A 26,683-nucleotide genomic window follows, 5' to 3' on the forward strand; every position below is an offset into this window, starting at 1 on the left:
AGGCCACGGAGTTATGATGAGATTCTCAAAGCACCTGAAGTTTTTCTTAAGAATCGGTGTAGAAACAATCTAAAAAGTAATTTATCCAAGATCTAGCCATTTGTGGTGAATTTTATTTGAAGGTGTTATCCCAGCCCATTGAAAACCAATATAGATTTTCTACTTTCCTACAGGACACATGAAAACCAACTGAGAAAGTAGCCCTTACAAAATTTTAGGAATATTTAAAGTAAGAAAAAGTTCGATGATTTTGTCTCTTAGAAAATGTATTTGTAGAAAAACATAGGTCTTACCTGGTGTATTTGAACAAACTTACAGAGAGACTTGAGAAATTCAGTATTTTCACTAATGTAATACATATTTTAAGTTCATATGTTGTAAAAAATTTTCAAGGCACTCACAAGTAGTCATTTTCTGCTTTTGAAAGTTATCACAGTCAGATACATTGATATAATATATGAAAACCTGAGAATAAATTATTTTTAATTACTATCTTTTCCTATAGTTCATTTAGCCTGTAAGTAATTATGTCTGCTATGCAGCAGCATGAATTACCAGCCTATCAATCTTCAGAGTAGCTTTCTGAGATGGATATTATCATCTTTGTTTTACAGATGGCTGGAATAAAAGCCATGGGAAGATAAATTACTTGTGTAGGGCCAGCAGCCTTGCTAATATAGGAAAGAAATTTAATGGCTCCTATATTTCAGGTTTGTGCTAAGTTTATTAAACCACATCCTAACCCATCTTTTAGTCTGTATTGCCGCAAGTACTTTATTTTTCAGAAATGGAAGTACTTTATTTTTTCTAAATGGGAGCCAAGTATAGTGCTACTAGCTCATTAAATCCCTGTAACAATAGAGAGTAGAAGGAGCTGTGCGATTAATGATTTTCAGCATAACCTAGATAAAGACCCTCCGCTTCCTGGAAATATCTCTTTTTGTATTGCAAGGGCTGTGACAACAAGTTGAGTGAGTGTTGATCTGTACAAGGGCAGAAAGGCTCTGCAGAGGGGCCTGGACAGGCTGGATCAATGGGCCAAGGCCAATTATATGAGGTTCAAAAAGGCTGAGTGCTGGGTCCTGCACTTGGGTCACAACAACCCCACACAACGCTGCAGGCTTGGGGAAGAGTGGCTGGAAAGCTGCCTGGTGGAAAAGGACCTGGGGGTGCTGTTTGACAGCTGGCTGAACATGACCCAGCAGTGTGCCCAGGTGGCCAAGGCCAACAGCATCCTGGCTTGCATCAGGAACAGTGGGGCCAGCAGGAGTAGGGAAGTGATCGTCCCTCTGTGCCTGGCACCGGTGAGGCCGCACCTCGAATACCGTGTGCAGTTTTGGGCCCCTCAGTACAAGAAGGACTTTGAGCTGCTGGAGCGCGTCCAGAGAAGGGCAACAAAGCTGGTGAGGGGTCTGGAGAACAAGTGTTATGAGGAGCAGCTGAGGGAACTGGGATTGTTTAGCCTGAAGAAAAGGAAGTTGAAACCTTCTTGCTCTCTACAAGGTGGATGTTTGTCTCTTCTCTCAAGTAACAAGTGATAGGACAAGATGAAACAGCCTTGAGTTGTGGCAGGGAGGTTTAGATTGGATATTAGGAAAAAATTCTTCACACAAATAGTTGTCAAACATTGGACCAGGTTGCCCACGGAAATGGTTGAGTCACCATCCCAGGAGGTATTTAAAAGGCATGTAGATGTGGTGCTTAGTGGTGGATTTGGTAGTGCTAGGTTAGCAATTGGACTTGATGATCTTATAGGTCTTATCCAACCTAAACAATGCTATGATAACAGTGTCAACAGAGATGCAAAGCCCGGACTGTGGTGACGAGGGGAAAAGCTCACAAACTTGGGCTCAGCACTACTTGCTCTACTACGTTGCTCTTGACCCAGCTCTTGCATGTCACTGCTTAGATGGTGACTTTAAGTACCCTCTTCCTTACTGGCTTTTGGATTGATCATTTGGTTGGGTCATGTTTTGTTTTGCGTTAAATTTTGTCTTGTATTAGAACTTCACCTTCACTTTCATATGTACGATTACGGTTTACTAAACAACAGGCACTTTGGTCAGTGCTTTGCTGCACAAAGTCTGTTAATGTCCAGCAGGTTGGGCTGTAATTATCACAACAGCCATGCCACTCAGAAACATCTGCAAAACGTAATAGTCACGCCTGTAGCACATATTAATGATTTATCAACCCTCCAGAAACTATGCATGAATAGAATCTTGGAATAGATTCTGCCGATTATATCAGAATTAATAGTAATTAATGATTACACCCACTAAGAGTCCACTTGGCAAGCATAAAAATGGCTTGCATGGGTGACATTCTTGTATAGGCCAATGTATTACTGACCGTTTTATGTTTTTTTGACTAGCAACTTGTCTTCCTTTTACGCTTATACTGTATTTTACTATAGAATTTTCTTTGCGTACTGAAGTTGAAGTGGTGTATGTGTGATACTCATATGTGACAGGAAATTATAACTAACTAACTAACTCTAACTCCTTTTCTGTTGCTTTCAGCAAAGTTTGGAAAGACTGCTACTACTGGTACTTTTCTTCATTTTCCTGCAAGGTTCCTTTAATTTAAGGAATTTAGTTTAACCTCCATTCATTCGATTTCTGTAGTAAAGGCAACATACAACTAAAGTATGACGGAAAGTAAATACGTTTTGTTGCCTTAATTCATATTCGTGTGATCTTCATTGTATGTTTATACTTTTTAATGGAGGAAAAACCCCCATATTATCATCTTTGCCCCAAATTGTACATCTAGTAATGTCATTTTACATTTAATTTTTCACCTAGTTTCACGTCTACTAATTCATTACATGTGAAGCTTAACCCAAGGCTGTTGGTGCAGTTGCAAGTAACTGCACGTATGTGGTTTGAGTAGATCTATATCTGAATTCAGAGGTAGCTTTGTGTGGAGCAGAGTTATCTAAGGTGTAAGATGGAAGTTCATGTGTATCTTAAAACTTGCCTTACTCACTGACTCTGTTCAAATTGTGCCTGTGCTGAGTTTATCTATATTAAATTAAATTTATAGCTATATAGTTTTACGTATATATCTATAGATTGTTATGGGTAAACATAAATCAGTATATATTTCTGTTGCCCAGAAAATATACAACACAGAAGCTACCTTAACAAAACCCTCACAGGCCATTTGTCGCTTTGAAAGACTCGTAAGGAAAAGCATGGAGTGACAGTGAGGCAGAAGGTGGGTGCGTGGAGACGAGAGGCTACGGGTTTCCACTGAGAACACATGGAGAAACTGGCCTGGCCAGTTCTAAGGGTGTCGTTATATGGCATTAAACTGAACATTTCCGAGTGAGCCTGCAGCAAGAACCACCATCCCGGTGACGGTGATGGAGACACCGTGCCTGAAATAGGAGCAGAGAAAGCAGAAGCATACTTGGGTTGTTACCACTGCCACTGTCCTTGCTGGAATGGGGTGGTGAACATCACCCTCCATTCATTAACTCGCATGAGCTGTTATTAATTATGTGAAATGACACACCAGGCAATGAGACTTCCAGGACTTGCCCATATAGTTGGGTTTTATAGGCTTTACATTTGACGTGCTTAACATAAAATTGTTTCAAAATCCACCTGCCAGGCAAAGTTTCCCCCTCTCACTTCAGAATTTGCTTTCAGTTCCCTCAGGAGATTGCCTTTCATAGACTCATAGACTCATAGAATGGTTAGGGTTGGAAGGGACCTTCAAAGGTCATCTAGTCCAACCCCCCTGCAAGGAGCAGGGACATCCCTGACTAGGTCAGGTTGCTCAGAGCCTCATCCAGCCTGGCCTTGAACGTTTCCAGGGATGGGGCCTCCACCACCTTTCTGGGCAACCTGTTCCAGTGTTCTATGACTCGCATCATAAAATTTTTTTTCCTAATTTCTAATCTAAATCTACCCCCCTCTATTTTAAAACCATTACCTCTCGTCCTATCGCAACAGGCCCTACTAAACAGCCTTTCCCCATCTTTCTTGTAGGCCCCCTTTAGGCACTGGAAGACCACTATCAGGTCTCCCCGGAGCCTCCTCTTCTCCAGGCTGAACAGCCCCATCAGCCTTTTTCATTACTTGCCTATCAGCCTATCTTTTCTGCTAACTTCTGCAAGGCACCGAAATACCATTAGAAACACCTGAACAAGTGCCATCTGGAGGTGGAAGCCTTATTAGGCCCGTGTTCCCTATCCAGTCGGACCCATAATACCTCCAGGTTGGTGGAGCTCACCTCCACGTGCTGGCCCTGCTCCACAGGCAGAGCTGGTGGTGCCGGTGATTGTGCCGGCAAAGATGAACAAGGCTTGACGTCTTTCTCCCAGCGTTGACTGGAGGAGGGATGATGGCAGAACTGGTAGCTGCTCTGCTGCACTTGGTGATGTGAAAGGGCAAAGTGAAAAATCACTAGAGCAAAAAGAAAACCAGGGAAGGGCTTCTTCCAGTCATGTACTCTCTTCTTCACCCACCATGCAGCTCTGGAGTTGGCAGTTGTCTGTGTTTGCTTGACATTGGACCTCGCCGTCCAGCCAAGACAGCTCGGTCGAACAGTTTGGGTGGTTTTGCCATGAGAGAACATGATACTGCAGAGCCAGAAATTATTGCCATACAAGGGTGCTGGAAAAGAATAGACAGCCTCACACAAAGACGGAGACCTCAAAAGGACATGTATTCCATGCTAAGTAATAGGAAAAACTAAGCTAAAATAAACCCCAAAACAACAACTGACAAGCTTATTGCTTTGAAAAAATGTGTGAAAGCCATCCTTCAACAGCTCCTGTCATTTTTTCCTCTTCAGAAATGGTCCACAGATAGCAGGAATGGGTCACAGAGCAGCTCATATCCAAATTCTTCTATTTAGTGCTGCAAAAAGTTCAGTTCTGGCATTAATCCATTAGAGATAATATCCAAGAGGGAAAGTAACTTCTTGTTTTCTGAGTACAAGAACCAACAGTGTGATGTGTGGTCCACCACTCACACTGTCTGTTGCTGACAATGGGTAGAGCTGCATTCCTGCTACGATCAATAAATACAGCAAGGCATGGCAATCAAATTTTCTGATTGCTCAGTTTTGAGATAAGTATGTGTATATATATCCTTTGAGATTATGTTGGCATGAATTGACATACAGTTTAGGTTTTTATAATCAGAATCATAGGGAAATAACTAAATACTACAAGGCCATTAGAGTCAGCCAATGGACTTGGCTCAATGTTCATTTCGTTCGCTTTCTAATTTCCGTAAATTTCCCTTTTCTTTTTTTTTGTTCGCAGCTAATTAGTGGTATTTCTGTCAGAGTCTATTTCGAAAGCCCTGATATAAGTTTTTGTGCTGATGGTTTTTCCGTTAAAAATCCAAAAGTTGTAACCCGCAAATGCAAATTCTAGAAAGTTTTCGAGCTACTATTGCAAAATCAACCGTCAAAACGTAAGTTTCTAATACGAGGCTGACATCATATCCATATTTAATAGAAATTTGTTTTTAATATTGATTTGAGTAACACTCCCTATGAAAAGAGAGCTCAACAACTCTTCAGGTAATTTTTATTCATCTAGAGCTTTCTCTCCTTGCGCTGGGGGACAAGGATGGGAGGAGGAAAATCAGCTCATTATCTCAAGCCAGGAAGTGAATGATTTCAATGACAGAGCCAAATATATTATTATACCTCCACCTACTCTTGTTCACCTACTTGTCAGATCCAGAAGGATGTCTAGTCCTTGTCCTAGTTTTTGCCCATGTTTCCCTTTTTCTTTTTGAGGAGCATCCCCAACCAAAACAGTGTTAACTTCCTGCTTTATAAATAAGACTTTCCTTCTGCTGTCTCTGAAGGTGCAGAAAGGCGGTAGATATCTACAGTAATTTTCATTAAAATCACAGGGAGCAGGGAAAGTAAACTGCTGACAGTTCTCATGAACGGGAGGTTGAAGATGGCGAGACAGTATTTGGGTGGCTGCAGCATCCCCCAAAGAATTTCCCAATAGTCAGGGAACGCTGGAGTATAAGAACATCTTATTCCCACCAGTCTTGCCCCAAAACACCCAGGCAGCAGATATATAGAAGGTAATGATCTCAATAATCTACAACCCTTGGGTTCCCTCCAAACCTGATTTTTTTTTAAGGTTTCTTGCTTTTGTAGCTACTGAAGTTGTTCCAGTCAGTTTGCAGTTTTACTCTTTTATGGCTCTGCAGCAAAACGCTGCTAAATAAATGGTCTGTCCAATTTCAGGTGTCACAGGGTAACAAGAAATAAAGAGATAACAGTAGGCATAAAGGGCATTATGATGCTGAAAGAATCAATTAAAGGGAAAAACATGTTGTTATAGCAATAACTGCTAGCCTTTACTTAACTCTTAATTTTGAGATTTTCAGTAGCAGCAAGTAAAAGTTCAGCAATAAGCACAAAGTTAACTTATCTCTTTTGACTCGTCATGTCTGTCGATGTCAACTTTCAATTCCCTGTTTCTTTTAACTCTATGTATTTGTCATTAACATGCATAAATAGAAATTACTGCTTTAACAAAAAAAAATAATATTAAAAAGAATACTTTAATGTGCTGCGGAAATACCACTTTCTTGGACTTTTTAAATGAGTGGGATTGACCTGTGTATTGTCTTGCATGGTCCCTGCATGTTACTTCTTCAGTTACTGACTTTCCTCATGGGTTTTGCTTTCCTATCCTAGCTTGCAGTCTGTTTTCCGATATACCTAGAAATTTATCTGCTCTAATGCTGTCAGTCAGGGAATCTGTTGACAAAGGCTTTTTTTTTATCCGCCACTTCTTGTCTGTTTGAGGAAGACGTTAGAACAGCGGTGGGCTCAGACTGCAAGGTGTGAACTGAAATGCAGGGTTATAAACTTTTTACCCTTGGAAAGGAACTGTGAGAGTAAATGTTTGCAAAATATTGTAAAGCATGGTTGCAAATTCATGATCTCCAGTATTTCTAAGTCTTTGCAGTCAATGCAGCTGAAAAATATGTGAGGAATAACCTTGCAGCTTTTAGTCTGTCTTGTTTTTCTTTTTTAGCGTAAGGTCCGTGAGTGGACAATATTCTGTTTTTAGTTGGTATGCAATCTGGCTGCTTTCTGCTACCAGAGTGGTCCTCCACATGGCACAAGGCACAAGAAGAACCTAATGCAAAGAGGACCTGATGAAGGGATGCTACCCCTGATTTCTGTTGCATATGTAGGAAAGGGGGGGGGGTTGGAACCAAAAAAAAAAAAACCAAGCCATGGGCAGAAAAATGGGGCAAAGATGGGGAGCCATGGGGTGCTAGCCTACTTTGTGTGCTCTTGGCTTGTCTCAGCCTCCTGGTGTGGTTCACCAGCTCTCACAGAGCCCTGTGACGAGGGGCTGGAGGGGAATTGCAAGGCGCTCCTGCGTGCTGGCTCTCCCGTGTTTGCCCTCCGCAGATCACACCTATCCCACTCCTTGTACCTTTGGTCTTCAACCCAGCGTTTGTTTCTTCCTCAGCTAAGCTGAAATACAAAAATAGGGCTTTCTTGATATTTCTGGGATGGGAAAGAAGGAACGGAATCTTATTCTAGCCCCAATCTGCACATCTGGCAAGGTTGACTAAGTGTCTCTATTTTCAGTGCGTCTTCAGCTCTTTTAAAATTTGAATTCTTCCTCTTAAAACAAACAACAACAACAAAACCCCAAAATTTGTTCCAGCACTTGCAGGGCTGAAATCGGAGGTGCAAATGGGTGTTGAGTGGGAGTAGCTGCAAGTGTACTGAGTGCTATGCAAAATAGTTATAGCGACTCCTGAGTATCCAAGAAAATCTACTTTTTAGAGATTTGCCAAAGTTTGTGAACCTTTCAGGTAAGCCTGAGTCATGTTTAGACTAAATCTGAGCTGAATGCAGTTTGCTAGAAAGGAATTTGTGGCTTTGGCTTTGGGTAGAAACTGCAGGATTAAAACTTGACAGGATTTTTATTATTATAAGAGAATATACCCATAACCTGTTTATGTGTTGAATTATAACTTTATGAAAAAAAAAAGCACTTGAAATAACTATATCTTAGTGCAAACCTGTAAATGCATTCTTAATTTAATGATAGATATACGAATAATTACTTTTCTTCATTACACTTTTTATGGTGGCTGCTATGCATGGATGTGGATGTGGTGGCAGTTGGCTGGTACAACAAGTGCTCTTGTGATGTTGCCTGCCAAGCTGGTATGAGTTTCGCAGCCCTCAATTACGTTTGTTGTTGTCTTTGGATTTTGATTTCAATTTTTAGAGCTTGAGCTGTTACTGACACAAATCTTTTCCTACAGAGCAGGGATAAGCAGTAAATGTTCCCAATAGAAACTGTGATAAGAGAGGTTATATGATTGATAAGAATATGAGATTCATCAAAACTGGTGTTTAATAGCAAACAAACAGGCAAAACCTTGATGATAGGTAGCAGATCCAGAGTCGACTTATTAAGTGTAATCACCAGTTAGCAGGGTTGCACGGCTAAGGACGTGGCTTTTACAAAAGTCACTTTGAATGCTAGAGAAAAAGAGTCAGATTTAAACAGAAGGATCTGATTTAAATTTCAAAGGTTAATATTTCTGGGAGGTATGAGTGGGACATGTTAAGCCATGTGAAGTATCATGATACTAAGATGATACTTACGATGACACCAATAAAAGATCTTCAAACTGTTCTTAAAGAAATCTTTTGCTGAAGAAGATACAGGAAAATAAAATGTACATTAAAGCCTACTTTTTGATACTTAGACATACACAAAAATGCTGTGCATGCAACTTGTTAGAATTATCTCTGAAAACAAGGGAACTTGCAGAAGGAAATAGAGAATTATGTATATGTTTTCCGTGTGTCACTTGTTTAGCATTATTAATGCTATTGTGCATGTGAATATTCAGTTCCATGGCTAATTTTCTTCCAGAAATGATTAGGAAAGAGAACAATATCAGATATATATCATGCATTGTACAATGGCCCTGATTATAATTTCCCGCATATGATTCCTTTAACACAATGAGTCATTTTTAACAATGTAGATAGTAGCTCCTTGAACATGGCAGAACATGAAAATTTTTTTGATTAATCAGACCAGTATTTTTCCCAAAAGCAGTAGGCACTTGTTATGTAAATCTGTGTTAATCCACAGCGGGCTTAGAGTGGCCAGTGACGGGAAGCTACGTGAGAAAAGAGAGGTCCGCAACGTAAGAACTTCCAGTAAATTAGTGAAATCCCCTGGGAAGTTCGCAAGAAGTCAGCTCAGGCATTAAAGGTGCGCGAGCATCAGCCAAGAGGACTGGCAGCAGCACCCGCGGCCACCCACAGCTGCCCGGGAAGGACGGCCTGACAAACAAGGGGCTTTCTAAGACTGGTTGCCAAGAGTAAATTAGCATAGTCCAGATAGAGAATAAGATTAAATCTTACCCTGATAAGATTAAAAAAAAACCCCTAAAGTTAAACTAACCAAAGCATAAAGTAGCATGCGGAAATTCCCCTACAGTGGGTACAGAGAGCCGGTCTCAAAAGCTCGTCTGAGTGAAGACAACTCTTCTGTTGGCAGAGGCACCTGTTTTTGTGATTTCTTGGGGGTTTTTACCACCTGGCACCAGTAAATGTGTAACAAAAAAAAATAATAGTGATGTGCCACAGTGATTTAAGGATCAAAACAATCCAGTTGTAGACACAGAGGTCTTTTTGTGGTCGGTCGTAAGATACAATCTTTCTTCATAAGCCTTGATTTCACTTAAAACATTCTCTCTGAAAAAAAAAAAACAACTTTTAGTGGTATAGTCATATGGTTAGTGATATGGTCACATGATGATAGTTATCAAATGAAATTTTCCAATTTAAAATAGGAACTCAAAGAGTACATCTGTAGAGTGCACTGAATTTTTTCGAGTGCTGATAAATACTCTGCAATAGATTGAGGAACTGTTCAAATTAAGTGTTAAATGACTTTTCTTTACCAAAAGTCCCGCAAAGATACTGTAGTTTTATAAATAGAAATATCATTCCTCTAAAATAGATGACATTATCTGAATCCACTTCTCCTTGGAAAAATAGTTTTTACCGTTTCAGGGCAGGATATCTCAGCCATGGATGAAAATACATGTGTGAGAATTATGATGCATTTTAGTTAAAAAAAAAAAATCTGATGCTTGTTGTGTTTGTGTTCATTAGAGCAATAAAAGTCCTTTATCTTACAAGACCTACTAAAAATGACGGGATACAGCAAGCATCTTGGTTTTCTCTCAGTGTGTAGAAAGGAGATAGAGGTTTGTTGATGATCTACAGTCTGTTGTATAATTTCTCACTACTGTTAGCAGACTTATCTCAATTTCCAAATTTAGACCTACGCTAGTGGCAGCACAGTGAGTAGGAACAGGCAGGATTAGAGGACAAAGAGATGGAGAGACCACAAGCGTCAGTCGCGCAATGGAGGCTTTCTGTGGATCTGTCCACCAGGTTTGCGTGTGATCTGATGAAGTGTGAAATGTCTTCTCTCCTTTTATTGGCGGCTGTGGAGGTTTGTCCTTAATTTACTACCTTCCTGCAGCCTGTCACTCTGCAGAATAAGTAAATCAAGATGTTGTACATGAGGAAACCCCTCGCACACATACATGCACAAAACCCTCCCACAAATTACAAAATGTACCAGGAAAACCTCCCGTCTTCTCCTGGAGAGAAATATCCACAGCCTCTTTGGGCAGCCTGTTCCAGAGCTTAAATATGTTTTAAGTAAATATGTTTTCCTTATGTTCAGTTGGAACCTTGCCTGTTTGAACTTAGGACCAGCATGTCTCATTCTCCTGCTGTGCTCCGCTGTCTTCTCAGTACCGCTCTTGGATGTCGGAAGGCTAATAGCAGCTAATGGCTATTAATTCCCCTCTGAGCCTTCTCCATTCTGAAAAGCCCGCTCCCGTCAACATGTCCTCACAGGGCTTCAGCCCCTCACCATCTTGGTGGCCCTCCGCTGGACCTGCTCAAGTTTTTACCCATCCAGTAAGATCCATTTGAGACTACGATGTCCTAACTTGGGTCCCCTACTGCTGGGAGACAATGGGAGACAATGCTGAAAGCCTTGCAGAACTCAAAGCAGATATGGTCCACTGCTCTCCCCTTACTGCACCAGTCACAGGAGGCAATCAGGTGGGCCAAGCATCCCTGGCAAATCCAAAAGACGACTGATGAAGCATCTGGCAGACCTTAGAGCAGCACTGAGCCTGTTCCCACCTCACCGGCTGGGAAGGTCCCTGTGGACTCTTTTGCATGTGAGCTTTCCTTCAGATAGGTGTATATGTGGGTTTTTTCTGGAACTTTTTTTTTTCTGGAATTTTTTTTTTTTCCTTGACATAACAATGCAAAAGAGCAGATGTACAGACCAGCTTGCAGAGGTGAAATAACAAAAGTTTAATTGTCTTCCATCAACATACCTCAGTAAAACAACCGGCAGCTTTTACTGACGGTATCTTACAAACATTTTTCAGGCAACTGCCACATCTGAGAAGAACGATAAGTTGCCTGCCTGCGTTCCCACCTTCAGGACAGCCTGATTATCTGCTTGAAGTAGTCCTCACTTTTCTCCATGGAGGATGCATTATTAAAACTTTTTCCTCTTATCTTTTGCTGTGATGTTGTTTTAAATACTACTCACAATGCAACTGTAAATGACATGGGGTTAGATGTTTTTAAGTAACCCTGTGGTCCCAGTGCACACAAATTAGGTAGCATTACAATTAAATCCTCCGGAGTCCCAGTTCTTTAGCTTAATTGTTCAATCTGCTTCCGTAAAGCGCAGGTCAAGCTCTCAGATTAGCAATCCATCCTCTCACTCTGAGACCCTGTAGTTTCTTTCGGCCTCCCTGTGTACGCTTGTGAGCTGAGGAGAACGGTTCTGAATTTGTATGCAGCAGCGGAGGATATTGGAACTGGTGTGAGATTTTTGGGGTTTGGTTTTTTGGGGTTAGGTTGGGGTTTTCTAATGAAAACTTCTTAAGAATGCAAAATTAATATTTACCACATTTTTAACAGAGATGTCATTGTCTGTGCTACTAATACCCATAGCCAGACCTTTTTCTTTTTCTTTTTTCTTTTTTTTTTTTTTTTTGATCCCTTTGGAGTGTGTAGGTTTCCTCTCTGAACATCCTGCGGGTCTGCTAGGTTTGTCTTCAGGACTTGACTATTCTCTGCACTCTATACGTGGTCCAAGCGACACGGACAACGTTCCTGTGCCTCTGAAAAAGTAAAGTGGTGCCAACTTGGCCAAAGCTGTTTATGTGATAAATGCAGTGAAAAACATATTACAATGCCAACAGACTTATTTTCGTGATACTTTAAGACTATTTTTACGTATTAAATGTTGAAGTGGAAAACAACATAATGAGTGTCAAAAGTGTAAAGAAGAACAATTCAATTCTCAAATTAGTGCTTTTGGAAAAAAACAAAACAAAACAAAACAAAAAGCACCGAGACTGTGTGAAAGCTGCGGTTGCACTGACACAACCCCAGCGTCTGCATCCCGCCCCTGCTCTTGCAGAGCAAACAGCCTGGTAGCTGCCCGTGCTAAAATAAGCGCAGATCGATGCGACTTGCTCCGTGGCACCTCTGTGTGTACGATTGTTGGAAGTTGGGTGTTGTTTGGGCAGGACCGTTTGCTTTGGTTTGATTTCCCCAAATTCAGCTGCGGTGGTTTCTAATAGAGACACAGGGTAGTGAGGATAAGACCACAACCCCTTTTTGATGCTTCAAAGAAAAACCACAATGATGGCGTATAGGAACTCACCTCTATGGGGTGTATCTTCCAGAGACTCTGGATTTGGATGGGAATATGGGTCAAAGAAGGTTCCATCCTTGTTCCAGCTGAGTAAGAAATGTTCCATGGAGCACCACAGTTCCTGTGTAAAGGCATAACCTACTTAGGAGCGTTGGGTTTTCTGAGTTACGATAGTTTGCTAAGCTTCTGTTTGTAAGGCATTGCAGCAGTATCTTACAAGGACAGGAGAAGTAAAACCCACAATTTTTGTTTCTGGTAGCTAACTCAGTCTGTGGTTCCTCCTGTCCTTAGAGAAGTCAGATAACCTCCTGGAGTCCCTGTGCTCATTGTTGAAGGACCCGGAGGAGCTGTATCCTCAGGCATCTGCATCGATACGTGGGCGTTCTCTGAAGTGCACACTGAAATTCCTTCCCAGCCTCGAGACAAGGAGGGCTGCAGCAGGTCATGTATCTCAGGGATGCTGCCTTCTGCTGCCCAGGACAAGGGTCTGCATCTCTGGATGACAGCGAGGGGCAGAAGTGGTGGCAAGGATGCTTTGGGTGTCAAAATGCCTTTCTGCGGTCCTGGTAGAACCGTTCCTCAGAATTAGCACTGTCTGAAACACTCAGAGAGTTAAATCAGGACAAGAGGCCGAGTCAAGGAGACAATTGTGGCGCTTTATTCCGTGTTTATTTGTTTTAGAAGAGTGAGCATCCACACTCGGGGCTGCACAGGAGGGTGACATAGCATGGGCCTTGCACACCAACGCCGTGTGTCCCTGCGGTTCTGAAAGACAGGGCTGTGCAGCATTCTCAGCTAATGGGTTTTCCTGAAAAGTACAAAACCACTTGAAAAAATGTGTGCAACTTCTGTGGCTAGGTCCTCAGAGACCAGAACGCCAGAGGCTACTCTGGATTCAGTGTCATCACTGCTATCTGTTCTTGGGTTTTTTATCTCTTTCACATCCATTAAACAACTGAAATTGAAAGAAATCCATTTGCTGGTTCCATTATTCTTGACCTCCCTCAGAGTCCTTGGATTTGTTTATAGAATGAAAGGACATTTTGGTTCCCTTTTAGTGTCTCTTAAGTATAACATGTTTGGATCCGTTTTTTTGGAATGTATTTACTTACATGTGTCACAAAGAAATTTCCTCTCAGTTAACTGCTTTGGGTTCTCATGACAAAAAAAACAATAACCTGGAAAAGTGGGAAAATGTTCTCTCAAAATAGTTGTTTTTAACACTTCTTTTTGATGGTTTGCTGTTAATGAAATGCACACATGGAGCTGTATGGCTTTAAGCAGCTGTATGAGAGTATTTCCAGGGTTTGACTGGCTGAGTTTGAAATCCCATTGAATCCCATTAACTTCTGCTATGTGTCACTTCGGACCAGACTGTTTTGTCATATAGTTTTGGCATTAGAAATTATGAATCTCTGGATCATGAAATGTTGTTTTATGCTCTCTGTTTCGTAGGCATTGGAATGAACATGTATCTGGAGTATTTGCAGCCTCCATGTATTTTCAAAATTCCTTCCATTACGAATTGTCAAATATAATCAGACTAAACTCTTTACTATTTATAATCCCAATTATTACTTTCGTGCCAATGGGTACCTTTCCAATAAATTGTTCTGTTTATTAATACAATTGGTTTCAGGATTCTAAAGGACAATGTGAAATACAAAAAAACCCAATGCAAATGTAATTATATTCCAGCAATCACGAAGAATCCAGAAGCCTTCTTTCTGTCCTCTTTGGGTTAACTCCTTCTTTAGTAGTTATTGAACTGGCTGCTTTATCAATTGAAATGGATTATTTTCCCTCAGTATTAGTGCAACTTAAAAATTAGAGAAGGAGAAAGTCAGATTTCATAGTCAGAAGTTCCATCACTGGGCTTCTTTGCAAACAAAAGACATGGTTATAATGCTTCTCTTGGCTAAGTCTAAAGGTCAAAATTAGCAAGTTTTAAAGAAGAACTGCAGAGGCATACAGCAGAGCCTTTGTAGTAATCACAAATGAAAGACAGTGCTGAAATAGGGGATATCATAGAGAATCTAATTTATAGCTAAAACTTGGTATCTGTGACGGCAGCAGTGAGATTGAAATTGGGGCAAGCATGCAAAGAGCCAGCAGGTCAGTAAGAAAATAAAGAATTGTGGCTAGGGGCGAGCAGCTAAATCCTATTGTAAAGGCGGCCCTTGACCACATTTTCACTGTTATGACAACTGTGAGTTGTTTTTGTTGTTGTAGGGATCTTGGCTTTGTTTTGCAACTGTGTGGGTTGAACCAAGTAACCATTTTCAATGACTGTTTTGGGATGGGTTTTTCTGGTGTGTGTGTGTGTTTAGCTGGAGGCCTCGGGATATGAACTTACTTTTAACTCTCTTTAACGTCTCTTATTTTCCGTAGTAACTGGCTGCAGCTCTTTGAGGCATGGACTGCTGGTGTAAGAGAAGGCATCTGCTAAAGCACATAGGACCTTGCCATGACTGCATTCAGACTCTGATCTAAGCCCCCTTCGTTTCACACCCTGATGTTCTTTTTCTCTCTCTGTTTCAGGGTCTTTATGTCTTTGTCGTATATTTTATCCTGCACAACCAGCTTTGCTGTCCTGTGAAAGCAAGTTATACTGTAGACATGAATGGGCATACAGCTCCGGGATCGGCTTTTTTCACACATGGCAGTGGCCTGCCGGCTGCAGGTGGAGAGATCAGCAAGTCCACTCAGAACCTCATCAGTGCTATGGAAGAGGTAACGCTGCTCTATAGTCATTACCTTTTGTGTTGAAAACGTGCCTAGAGTGCCGTACTGAAGTGCAATACACGGGAATAAGACGCTAATTGTCACAGGTTGGGTTTGGAGAGATGGTGATTTTTTTTTTTTTTAATAATAAAAATTGTTATCTTTAGCCATGGTGATATTCTAGGAATTTACAATTCCCTGGTAGTATCCCATCTAGAAAATTTCCCCTTTTCTACTTCAGTCTTCAGTTTGTTATAGAGGCTGGTTGAAGTGTTGTCCAAAGTAGGTCATGAGAAACCAAAATATCAAGTTAATTATTTCAGCTTACTGTAGATCTTAGATGAATTTCAAGTCTTTCATTTTCTGAGGTCATGCTGTGCAAAACCTCTGGACATTTTAATGGAATAGAATACAATACAATTAGAATACAATTGGAATTGAATGGAAGGGAAAGAGAGGAGAGGTTCAGAGAGGTTTGGAGGGGTTCAGAGAGGAGAGGTTCAGAGAGGTTCGGAGAGGAGAGGAGGGGAGAGGAGAGTTGAAAATTTTCCAGCTACATCTTTTTTTCCAGGAAAAACACCAATTTAATGGAATTGAAACATTTCAAGGGAACATGTCAGTTCTAGTAATAATTTTTGTGGAAACCAAGCTGCTCACATGGCAGCTGTTTTGTCCATTTCTCTACATGCCTAACTGTAGGTTTGTCTGGATTTTAAAGCTCCTCATGTGCCTCCTGGTAGACCACTAAATTTATTCAACTTCTCAGCATCCCACTTAAGGTTTGGTGGACAGCATAGCTTCTCAGCTACACGTGGCAAGCTTTTATGTTCCTGGGCTCCTGAGAAGTGGATGAGCAATAAACCAAGAAGATGTATCATAATTGTCCTTAAATATAGTTTTTTAGAATTCAGTATTTTGGTTTTTGACCACATTTAAGGAGGAGATAGATTTAAAAAAAAAACAAACAACCTTTTTTTTTTACATTAACTGAAATTCTGATTTTTTGTGCAACTCCATCTAAAGTTGAAGGGGCATATGGGCTATAGCAAAGTTAATGTAGAAACTGTGGGGCTGTACACCACAAGAACCTTCAAAGACTGGGAAAATACATTAAAATACTATTGGTAGACATGGGAAGCAGTGGGTTGCCAACTGTAGATCGCATAATGAAAAGTAATGATGATTAGTGACTACAGAAGGGAGAGGTGGGGTCTGGCAGAGAAAGAGGCAGGGGGAAGAGAGGAGTGAGATGGAACCTTTCACTTCTTTGATTTAAAAATCTCATACCAGGTGCCAATATTCAGAAACAGCAATATTTTTTCAACTTGTTGACATAGCTAGAACAGACATAATAAACACAAGGTTGAATTACTTGTAATCAAGTTATATATAAATGCATTAAAAAAAAAAAAAAAAAAAAGGCTAGCTGGTTCACTGTAAAAGTGACAGAATAGCTGATTCCAAGATCTCTTGGTCTTGAGTTCACCTCTGGTCAGAGTTTCCCAGTTTTTATGCTATGGTTTTGGTGATTACTACATTTCTTTGTCTTTTTAAACTTTACAGGTTCCTGCAGACTGGGAGAGGGCATCCTTGCAGCCTACCGGGCAAGCTAGTGCTGCCTTTAAGCAGAGTCCACAAAATGGCAATGTTTTCCACACTTCTGGAGGATTTAGTACCAGCTCATTGGTTGCTGATGAGGAATCGCAGGAGTTTGATGACCTAATATTTGCTTTAAAGACTGGTGAGTGACTCTTCTTGTTCCTCAAAGGCTGCTGAGTTGTTCTTCACTCTTACAGTGTCACCATTCCATGAGATTCAATTAATGAGATATGTTAATGTCACTGATTGCCAGTGAAAATGTGAAGTAAAAATATTTTGCCTAGGAGTGCTATTCCATGAAAAATATCGTGCAAGCTATCTAAAATAACGGAGAAGGAGTTTGCAAAAATATGTTTTGTGTCGTGATGATAAGAAGACCTACAGAAAGTAGCAGCGAATTGGAGGCTCTGACATTTTTTCACAACTGCTTAAATAGCTAACTTGCTGCCTGTAGACTTGGACCATCTTGTCCTCTTTTCCTTTCTTTTTCAACTTGATAGATGGAGTATATACAATGCCTATCTTTATTTTATATATATTTACACATGTATAGCTATGAGAAAAAGCATAACTTAATAAATACTGATGTTCCCAATACGTGTAAGAAAAAAAAATATTTATATAAACTACATTTGGACCTGAGAAATGGTGAACACTGGAAAGATAAACTAGATAGACGGACTTCTGCCCAAACACAAGAACCAGCTCTGTTGAGCTCACCATGCTGCTGGAGGACAGAAGAGAGGAGGCCACTCTAGGTATCCAGCCTCAAACCACACCTGCGAAACGAAATGTTTGTAACCAGACTCCACTCAATGGCCTTAGAGTTCAAGTCTTCAAAATCCCAGACTTTGCCCTCAGTTAAGTATCGCTTTTCTGCCCTCTCACCCACTCCACCAGTGAAACTTCAGATTATTCAAATGAGGATATAAATAGATAGCCAGACATGGCCACGGGCAGAAGAAATGAAGTGAAGTGAAACGTTTTTCAAAGACAGGTCAACATGGGACTGACTGATAAGACCACAAAGGCAAAGAACCGCCACCTGATAAAAGCTAGCTAATGCTAACCCAAGCCCATCACCTCTAGGCCCTGGGTACAATACAAATGGACTTGTGGTAGTAGGAGGTCACCTGAACGATCTTTGGGAATGCCATCGAGCTTTGGTGACATTAGCAAGTTAAGTGCTCTGGCACATTACTGAGAATTTCAAGAGTTGTATTCCCTTCAGTGACATCAATGAAACAGTCAAACTGGTTGGAAGACTGAGAATGCTGCTAATGAAAGGATAGCTTTATTCAATATATTCATAATACGTATCTCCTAAGCCAATTTCCTTTGCAGAAAACTCTTCTAATTTTGAAGATAATTGGATGATTAGTAACTGGCCTAGTGCTAAGAAATACAATTTTTTAATGAAGATTGTAAAAAAAATCTGTATTGTACCTCTTAATTTTCCTGGACATTTTGCAAACTACTTCTACTTTATTATGCAGTTAAAAATTTTGGGCAAGACTTCCAAATCCGGGTGCATAATCTTACAGTTGAAAACCCTTTTCTTAAGTATCTAATGATGCAGCTTTTACTTTTTTACTCCTTTCCGACTCTTTTGAAGGAAATCAGAGAATTCATAGATTGTTAATAAGATATGAAGCCATTCACACTTAACACTTTCACCATCGCACGGGGTTTACTGCTTCAGCAGCTCAGATGGCATCAGTTGGCCTCTTTTTTGCGGTACGCTGGACACACTGTGCAAGACTGATTCTTAAGTCACGAAGAGCAATCTAGGCAACAGCATTAGTTAAAACTCGTGGTTAATACAATCCACCACAACTTCAGCATTTAGTGATTTTATAAATAAATCTTCCCTCCTTAGTTAATTTGTTTCCCGTCCTTCTAAAGGAACTAAGTCTAGAAGGAGCTTTTTATTATTTTGCCTGAATTTTATTATTGTCTTCTTTAATATTTTATTATCGTTTGTTCTTACGAGCCTGTTGTATCAGTGTGATTTGAAGCAGAGACCTCAGGCCACTGTCAGAGAAAAATATTTTTGCTTGCACTACTGGTTCAAGTAGCACGTGACCATTTTACCCCAACGCTTATTTGTGTGCCCAAACTGTGTCCCCAGCAGCATTACAGGAGAAGAAAAAAAAAAAAAAAAAAAAGATTATTTCTAAGCCAAACCATACACATTTGAACAAACCAAACTGAAGAGGTGGTGTTGAGGTTAAGGCAGCTTTAACCACCAAAGTAAATGTTTATCAGCTACTGCTTTAGATACAAGCTGTAGCTCAACACGTGCTTTAAACCCCAAAATGTGAGTTCCTCTGTCACTAAAAGCCGTAGCTGTTTAATTGTTTTCATCCAGACTTGCCCCCCGGTCCGGTTCAGTGCATGGCCAATGAGTCAAGGTGCTCTTGATGACACGAGGGAGGCAACTGCCTGGAAGCAATGAAAAAAAAATGGAGATGAGGTGGTGGAAAGTGGGATTTCTTCTCTGTTTGGCTGTACAGGCTTATGCTGATGAAGTATGTACTGAGCTGTGGTCTGATGGGAAATTTATGATACAGTTGAGCCATGAGGCACTGAAAGGAGCCTGTCTCCTGGTCCCTCCCGGCAGCACGTTTCTTCTTCCTCTCTCGTGTCATTGCTTGTAGTCACATTAAACCACAACCATGCAGAGTAGAAACTCCTCCTTTCCTCCTTCATTTTCCTCTCTACCTCTCTCACCTTGCCACTCCACATCAGTCTGAGCGTCACTCTCGGCTCCAGTCGAGCAGTGGGCATCAGCAATGAGAAGGCCAGTGCCTCTTCTCTGAAGAAGCTAAACTGCATGGGCAGCTGAGATGCCTTTCTGCTGCCCTGCTCTTGTCTGTAGCAGTGCTTCTCAAACCTTTTGTAGACCCGGCTTTGTTTCAGGAGGTTGGGAATTCCTCATGTCGAGCAGACAAGCTCCTGGGAGAGCAGGAGAAACGTGCCGGGTACCACGTTAGCTGTTTTTATCGCTCCCAAATGGAGAGTGGCTGTTAGGTATAGAGCTAGAACAGAAATGCTTGCACTGCTCTTGTGTGAGCTTCTACCTCTGATAAGCAGAAACAGAAACCTCCATTATCTGCCGTTCCCTAAAGCCACCAATCTGTAACCAAATTCAGCCGCAGCTGTGCTAAAATATTACCTCCCACTCAGGAGGCTGGCTGAGGATCAGCACTGATTAGCAGAGGAATACGCAAAAAAAAAGTCTTTATGCCTCTTTGCACTTCATCTCTCCTTTCTGCTTGTGTAGTTCGGAGCTGTCTGAAGGTTACCGTAATTTATGCTCGCTGTCCGTAGCCACACAGTTTAATCTGGCAGCCAGAACGAGGGAATAATCACAGCGAAGCTACGATCTCATTCCTCTCCTCCTGCCCCAGCTTTGGCCACGGTCAGCAGCAGAAATGAAGGACAGCTGATGCAGGTTAAAAAAAAAAATCAAACCAACCCCCACAGAACAACTTTATTCTTCACCTTGCGACTGTTCAGTAATTTGCAGTTTGCCGTGCAGCTCCACAAATAGATGTGTTGGCACGCTTGGCAGTATTGCTAAAGAAATATGTCACAGAACTATGCCCTTAGCCCTTGGTTCCGTAATCATTAATGCTGGGCCTAATTACAGATTAACCTGAAATACGGACAGGGCCAGGTGAAGGAGCACAACCGCGTTTTTAGCGAATTGGGTGGACAACAATGTGCTGTTTCTCAGCCAGCTTTTGTGCTGGCTCTATGCAAGCTTTGCATCGCATGGCCACAGAATTCTTTATTTCGTGCAAGAAATCCAAAGGCTGGGCTTCTAATGCCGTAAAGCCATGGCCTCTGGATGCCTTGTCGGTTAATTCCTTTTTTTTTCTATCAAATATGTACTTGTCCAAACAGAAATATAGAGTTAAGATTGACTGTGCTCCCTGTACCACCTCATCTCTCATACTGTGGGAATCTTTCGGCAGGCCGGCCAGCTCCAAGGCAGCTTATGTGAGGGAAATTATAGAACAATTATAGCAGGAAAAAATAATTTAGGGACATGTCTTGCCTATTCATATGCCTAAACCCATTTTTATTTTTATGTTTATGCATTTGGCTTACATTATTTATGTTATTATATTTCATTTATGGCTTTTATAGTGAATCAAAGGCTTAGCCTCTACTGAGACCAATTATTTGCTAATTAGTTATTGTTAATTGCACTAATTAACTTTAAAAGTGCTGTCATTTTGGACTAGATCACATTTTGCCTCTGATTTCTTTCATGAGGTTGATATTGATAGACGATTCGATAGGATTGTTGCCTTCCAGATTGTCACAGAGTCATCTGTTGCCACCATTGAGGCTAAAGCCCAGTGTAACAGGACTCTGTGAGGACTCTTGCGCTATTTAGGGCTGGGGAGTTAAAAAGAGAGCCAGCAGAAGAAATGGAATCTGTCCCAGAGCAGCAAGATCTTTGCTCCAAAGAATAAATTCCATAAATGTTTGACAGGTTTACCGATCTCTGAGCTTCCATCCGTATTCCCACCTCCCACAAACGCTCTCGTTCTCCCCTTTCTGTGATGCACAAAACTGAGCCGATTCCTTCCTTTGGGTGAGATGTCGATGCAAAAGGCTGCAAAGCCTTCAAGAGAGGCCCAAACCGCTCCTGTGCTGACGGGTGACCCACCTCTGTAGGAAGTTTTTGGCAAAGACATTTATAGGCTAGAGTGGAGAACAGCAGCCCAGCACACGGTACTTTCCAAGTATATATCGACCAGTGTCTGTGGAGGGTATTGCTACATTGGCAGCTCAGTCTATTTTTGTTCTTAATAGAAGCACATGTGATAAATCCTAAATAAATATTCTACGTGGAGAATACCTGGAAAAAATCTACTATATAAGTTAATCCCCCCGCCGCACAAATAAACCAACTCATAATTTTCAGTCTAATAGAGCTAGGGTTCCAAATTCAGCCGTTTTTGAACCTTGGTGTTACCACTGTGGGTGCCTGGTTTAAGAATTAAGCGGCTCGTGTTGGGCATCCGGAAGGTAGAGGAAACATTTGAAATTTCAGATTCTGAAAGGTGTTCGGTGCAACATGCTGGAGACTGTCTGTCACAGGGCTGATAAATCGTAGATGGTGGCATAGTGCCAGATCTGTGCCTTCTCAACCTACGTCACTTCTGTTTTGAAGGGCTCGCTTCACAGAAGAAAAAAAAAATAAAAAAAGGAAGGAAGGGTAGCGAGTCTGCATATTCATCCAACTTCTCATTTACGATTGCTCGTAAATGTGCTATCTGTTGGCTGTCGAATGCGACTGCGTAATGTCCAGAAGGCATTTTTAGTCCAATCTGAACTTTATTCGTAGCAGATTGGATGGCTGTTGGTGTCGTTCCTGTAAAGTCAAAACCCTGAAAGAAGAATTAAAGTTGGTCTGTGTAGCTTATTAATTTCTAATGCATCTTCTTATACAGTATGAATCATGATTGATTCAGAAAGCAAGGTGGAAGTGCTTATGGGACAAGAAGTCTCCCCAGAGAGATGAGTACAGTAACTACAAAACAAACTCCATCTCCCTTAAAACGCTTTAGTGAAAGTTTGAGATGCATCTGAACAAGTAGGTGATGACAGCGGGTGTTCAAGGGCTCGTAGGAATACACGGATAAAATCCTTCAACCAGTAGATGTCAGTGGAGGGATCTCGCTGGGTCGGGAAGCCAGCTGTGACTTTTCAGTTTCTAGCTAGTCCTTTGATACAAAAAAATAAAGGAAGAAAGGCCTCATTCTCCTGCATCTTTTTCTTAAAAGAGTTTCTTCACAAATCGAGGGAAAGTATTCCTCCCTTCTGCTACGTACCCACCATCCGGCTCTAGGCTCTCTAGGGGAGTACATGTTTTTTTGGATCTGACTGCATTTAAATTCCGCCCTAATCTGAGAACAAGCCGGACCTGTGAACTCTGCAAAACTCCGTCGTGTAAACAGTCGTACCCTTCCCAGTATGCCGACTGTTTGGGAAGCTGGAATCCGGGGTACGTTTCAGCTGTCACTCCTAAAAAGGATCCGTTCTGTCTTTGCATCAACAGCAGAACAAGGCCCTTGTAAACCCCGAGTAGCCTACTTCAGTCTCTGGTTTACCAAGTTCCTGATAAGAACCCCCATAACAAAAAAAAAAAAAATCTCCTCTTACTTTACACAAAGCATGCCTATGGATGACATTTAGGATTATACGCAGTGTAATACCATATTAGACTGGTATGATCACACCGAATAATTGCAGTGTAGCCCCAGTAAAACAAATATTTTTCTAATCCCGACAGCCGTTGTTCACCTTAAAATCTGAACCTGGGATTATTGCATTCATACAATACGATTTTAAACATTTTCAATAATGTATTGTTTCCCTTTTTGACATTCGCACCCTCTTCAGCCTAAATAAATGTTTTGAGTGAAATGCAGTGTTAATGGTGCTACATAAGAAGCATTGCTTTGTTTCTCCGTTCAAAGTTATTTTATTTATTTCAAGGTTATTACCTTGTTCTTCTGTCCCTGAATGGTAAATACAGCAGTCTGATTTATCTTCTCTATTACACTCATGTTTCCTTTCTAAAACAAACAGTTTTATAAAAGATAAGGAAAAAAAAAAAACCACAAGTAACTTGCTTATGCAATTGCTGTTTTTCCCAGGACTTTCAAACAGCTTTTAGTTATTAGGACTATGATTCAATGAAAAGGTTAAAGAGACATATAAATTTAAATCAGCAAGTATAATTTAATCGTCATCAGTACACTTATAAACAAGTACTTCAGTGATTCAGAGCTTGGTCTTCTTGTCTTTGTTATGGTACCTCTGTGTGGTGATGGATTTTTACTGTTGTCACAGTCTGACAGCAACTGCTGGTCTCTCAAGAGCTTGGGTGGTACAAACCCAAAACCAGGGGTCATGTAGCAGATGTCAATGAATGCGTGCTCACTCCGCGACCCGAACACCAGAAGCAGGCGCTAGAAGGATCACGGTGCAGGGATACCCATTTTTCGCCCGGATGCGGTGGGGCTGGGTTCACCCAGCGCTGCACCCAAGTTTGGCCCCAACCAGGACTTCTTCCAGAGCTCTGCAGGAAACCTGCCTCGCCCCGCATGTTCTTCTGCTCAGGTTCTCCCAACCAACCTCCGTATTTGTTTAAGATTCCAGCCTGACTTCCCGCAGCAAAGGAGCATCCCACTGCTGCCCCCTTTTCCATACTTTTCTACTCAGGGGGTGGTGGAAGGAAGGATGCTATGGGAAAACTTTGTAAAAGTGCAACAAAAGGGAGCATAGAAAATGATGAGGCAACTCAAAAAAAAAAAAAAATTAAATGACCCTTTTCTTCTCTTGCTGAACAAGCCAAAGCCTGGAATGTCAGCTGGGGCAGAAATAAGAGATGCACTGTACAACTGATAGAAACTCCTAAAAATGTTTTTTAGTATGAAAATGCAAATCAGTGGCTCTCCCAACATACCTTCTTTGGGGCTTTTTGAGCCAAACGTCATTCTTTTGCAACTACCTTGAACTGCGTGTAGTTACAGATCTACTTCTGTCCAAAATGAATAACTTCCCTACTTACTTGTGAATGCCATCACCATAAGACCATCCCTGAAATAGTCTGTCGTGAAATCACCGTGCCTGTTTACAGTGATGTGTAGTTCTCAACAAACGTAAAACCTAGACATCTTAAACCCTAGCAAGACCCATGTGTTCTTTAGGATTCGCTCTACAACTCAAAGAGAGGAGCTGAAAACGCACCAAAGTTCCTAGTCACAACTCATATTCTGTGAAGAAGCGGCCTGAAAAAATGCACATTTCATGAAAACTAGTGCAGGATTATGTATCTTTGCACTAATCAACTCAAACCTCTCCCCTCAAAAAACCCCCAATCCCCAAAAAACAACAAGGAAGAAAGGAGCTAGCAGAACTCGTGTGACAAAAGGATGGAGAAGGTGGCCTCCTGAGGTCTCTTCCAGATATGTTTTGGAAGTTTCTGTGGGCCAAAGTCTCGTATTCTCTCACAGTAGAAGAAAAACACAATACACCAGCTTGTGCCAAGTGTGGGTTTAAAGAATATTTAGTCAGCATTTTTTCTCATGTTGAAATTACAATCCTATTAAAACAGCTGGAATCATAGTTTAACGGGGAAATTGTATCATTAAAAATCAATTATTCATGAAGAAGTCCTTGGAAATACCAGACTGCAACAGCCAGACCATGAACCCAGCCTAAGCCAGGCCTTGATTTATGCTCTTGTGATTTCAAGGCAACCTCTGAATAGCTATTGTACCATCTACTGGGACAAACAGAGTGGCGGGCAGTGGAACTGTGGAAAAGCGTGTCTGCGCGGTACAGAGCTGCGTCCGATAATCTGTGCATTCAGAATTGTCGGCTAGCGAGAGGAAACTTGCCACATCATTGTGGGGTAGGGAAGCATTTTAATAACGAGAATAAAGCCAAGCAGGACACAATATTGCCATTTCTGCCTCGGGGTTTCGTTCTCACTGATTCTTTCCTGTTTGTTTTTTTTTTTTTTTTTTTTTTTTGCTGTTTCAGGTGCAGGTCTCAGTGTCAGCGATAACGAATCTTGTCACGGGAGCCAGGACGGTGGCAGCATGGCGAACTCCCAGATCGTAGAGCTTAGAAGAATACCTATAGCAGACACTCACCTCTAACTCTACAGCTTGCTTGGTTTTTTGTTGTTTTTTTTTTTTAATTGAAGCCTCGGTATTTTTACATTTGTACTTCCTTTTGCACTAAAACACTCTCTGAAACTGTGTAGTAGAATGCTGTGAGCTTTACTGAATGTTTAACAAGGAATGTTTGCTTGAGGTTTTCTATATCAGAAAATAAACTGTAAGTTTTTTACAGTGGCTGAGCATCAATAGATACCACGGCGATCGGCCTGGATTTGTATCTTGTAGCTAGATGACATATTTCACAAACTGTAGCTTTTTTAATCAACCTGTACCTGTAACACTGATGATTAATAAAAAATAAAATAGAGTCCGTTTGATACTAACAAGTCATTTTTTTTTCCTCTTTGGAGCTGGAAGATGATGCAGACACCCTGTTGGACTTGAAAACTGTTGAATTACACAGTTGTTCTAAGTCTCTTAGCTGTACTTTTCTCACTGGTTTTTGAGTACCCAAATCTGTGAACTTTACAAACTCAAACAAAGGCCCAGTCTTGAGCCAGAGAGCTTGAAATTTAAATTGTGACATGGTAAAATGCGCAGTGATCTGAAACAGAAAGAGGGAAAGGGAGGTGAAGGACAAGAGTGAAACCGCTGGCAGCCGCGTGCCGTCAGCTGTGCTACCTTGCTGTTTTCGTAATATTAAACTTATTCTTCTCACAGTGAGAAAGAAGGGGAGATTCCAAAGAGTTGAGTTTTCTGTTGGTTTCTGTGGGTGCTGCACAGGCGTCCCTGCTCTGATTGCAGGGTTCAAGTACGGCATTGCGAACGGAGTTAGGTCAGTAATCTGGGGTCATAAACGAGCGAGGTAAAAAAAACCCACAAAACAAAACAAAAAGCAGAGGAAGTATTTCAGAACTGAGAGGGGGAGGCAGGCTGA

At 41.2% G+C, this 26,683-nt stretch overlaps 1 protein-coding gene across 1 annotated transcript in view; it reads left to right on the plus strand.

Annotated features, from left to right (window-relative positions):
* The window catches only part of ADGRV1 (adhesion G protein-coupled receptor V1), a 279,169-nt gene extending 252,900 nt beyond the window's left edge, over positions 1-26,269 (plus strand). The window contains exons 90-92 of the mRNA XM_086771404.1: positions 15,305-15,496; positions 17,051-17,228; positions 25,664-26,269. Of these exons, the coding sequence (XP_086627530.1) occupies positions 15,305-15,496; positions 17,051-17,228; positions 25,664-25,782 (489 nt within the window). The 3' untranslated portion in view covers positions 25,783-26,269. The remainder of the gene's footprint in view (positions 1-15,304; positions 15,497-17,050; positions 17,229-25,663) is intronic.
* The last annotated feature ends 414 nt before the right edge of the window (positions 26,270-26,683 follow it).

This window comes from Chlamydotis macqueenii, chromosome Z (genome assembly GCF_036417535.1).
Source record: "Chlamydotis macqueenii isolate bChlMac1 chromosome Z, bChlMac1.mat, whole genome shotgun sequence".
NCBI lineage: Eukaryota > Metazoa > Chordata > Aves > Otidiformes > Otididae > Chlamydotis > Chlamydotis macqueenii.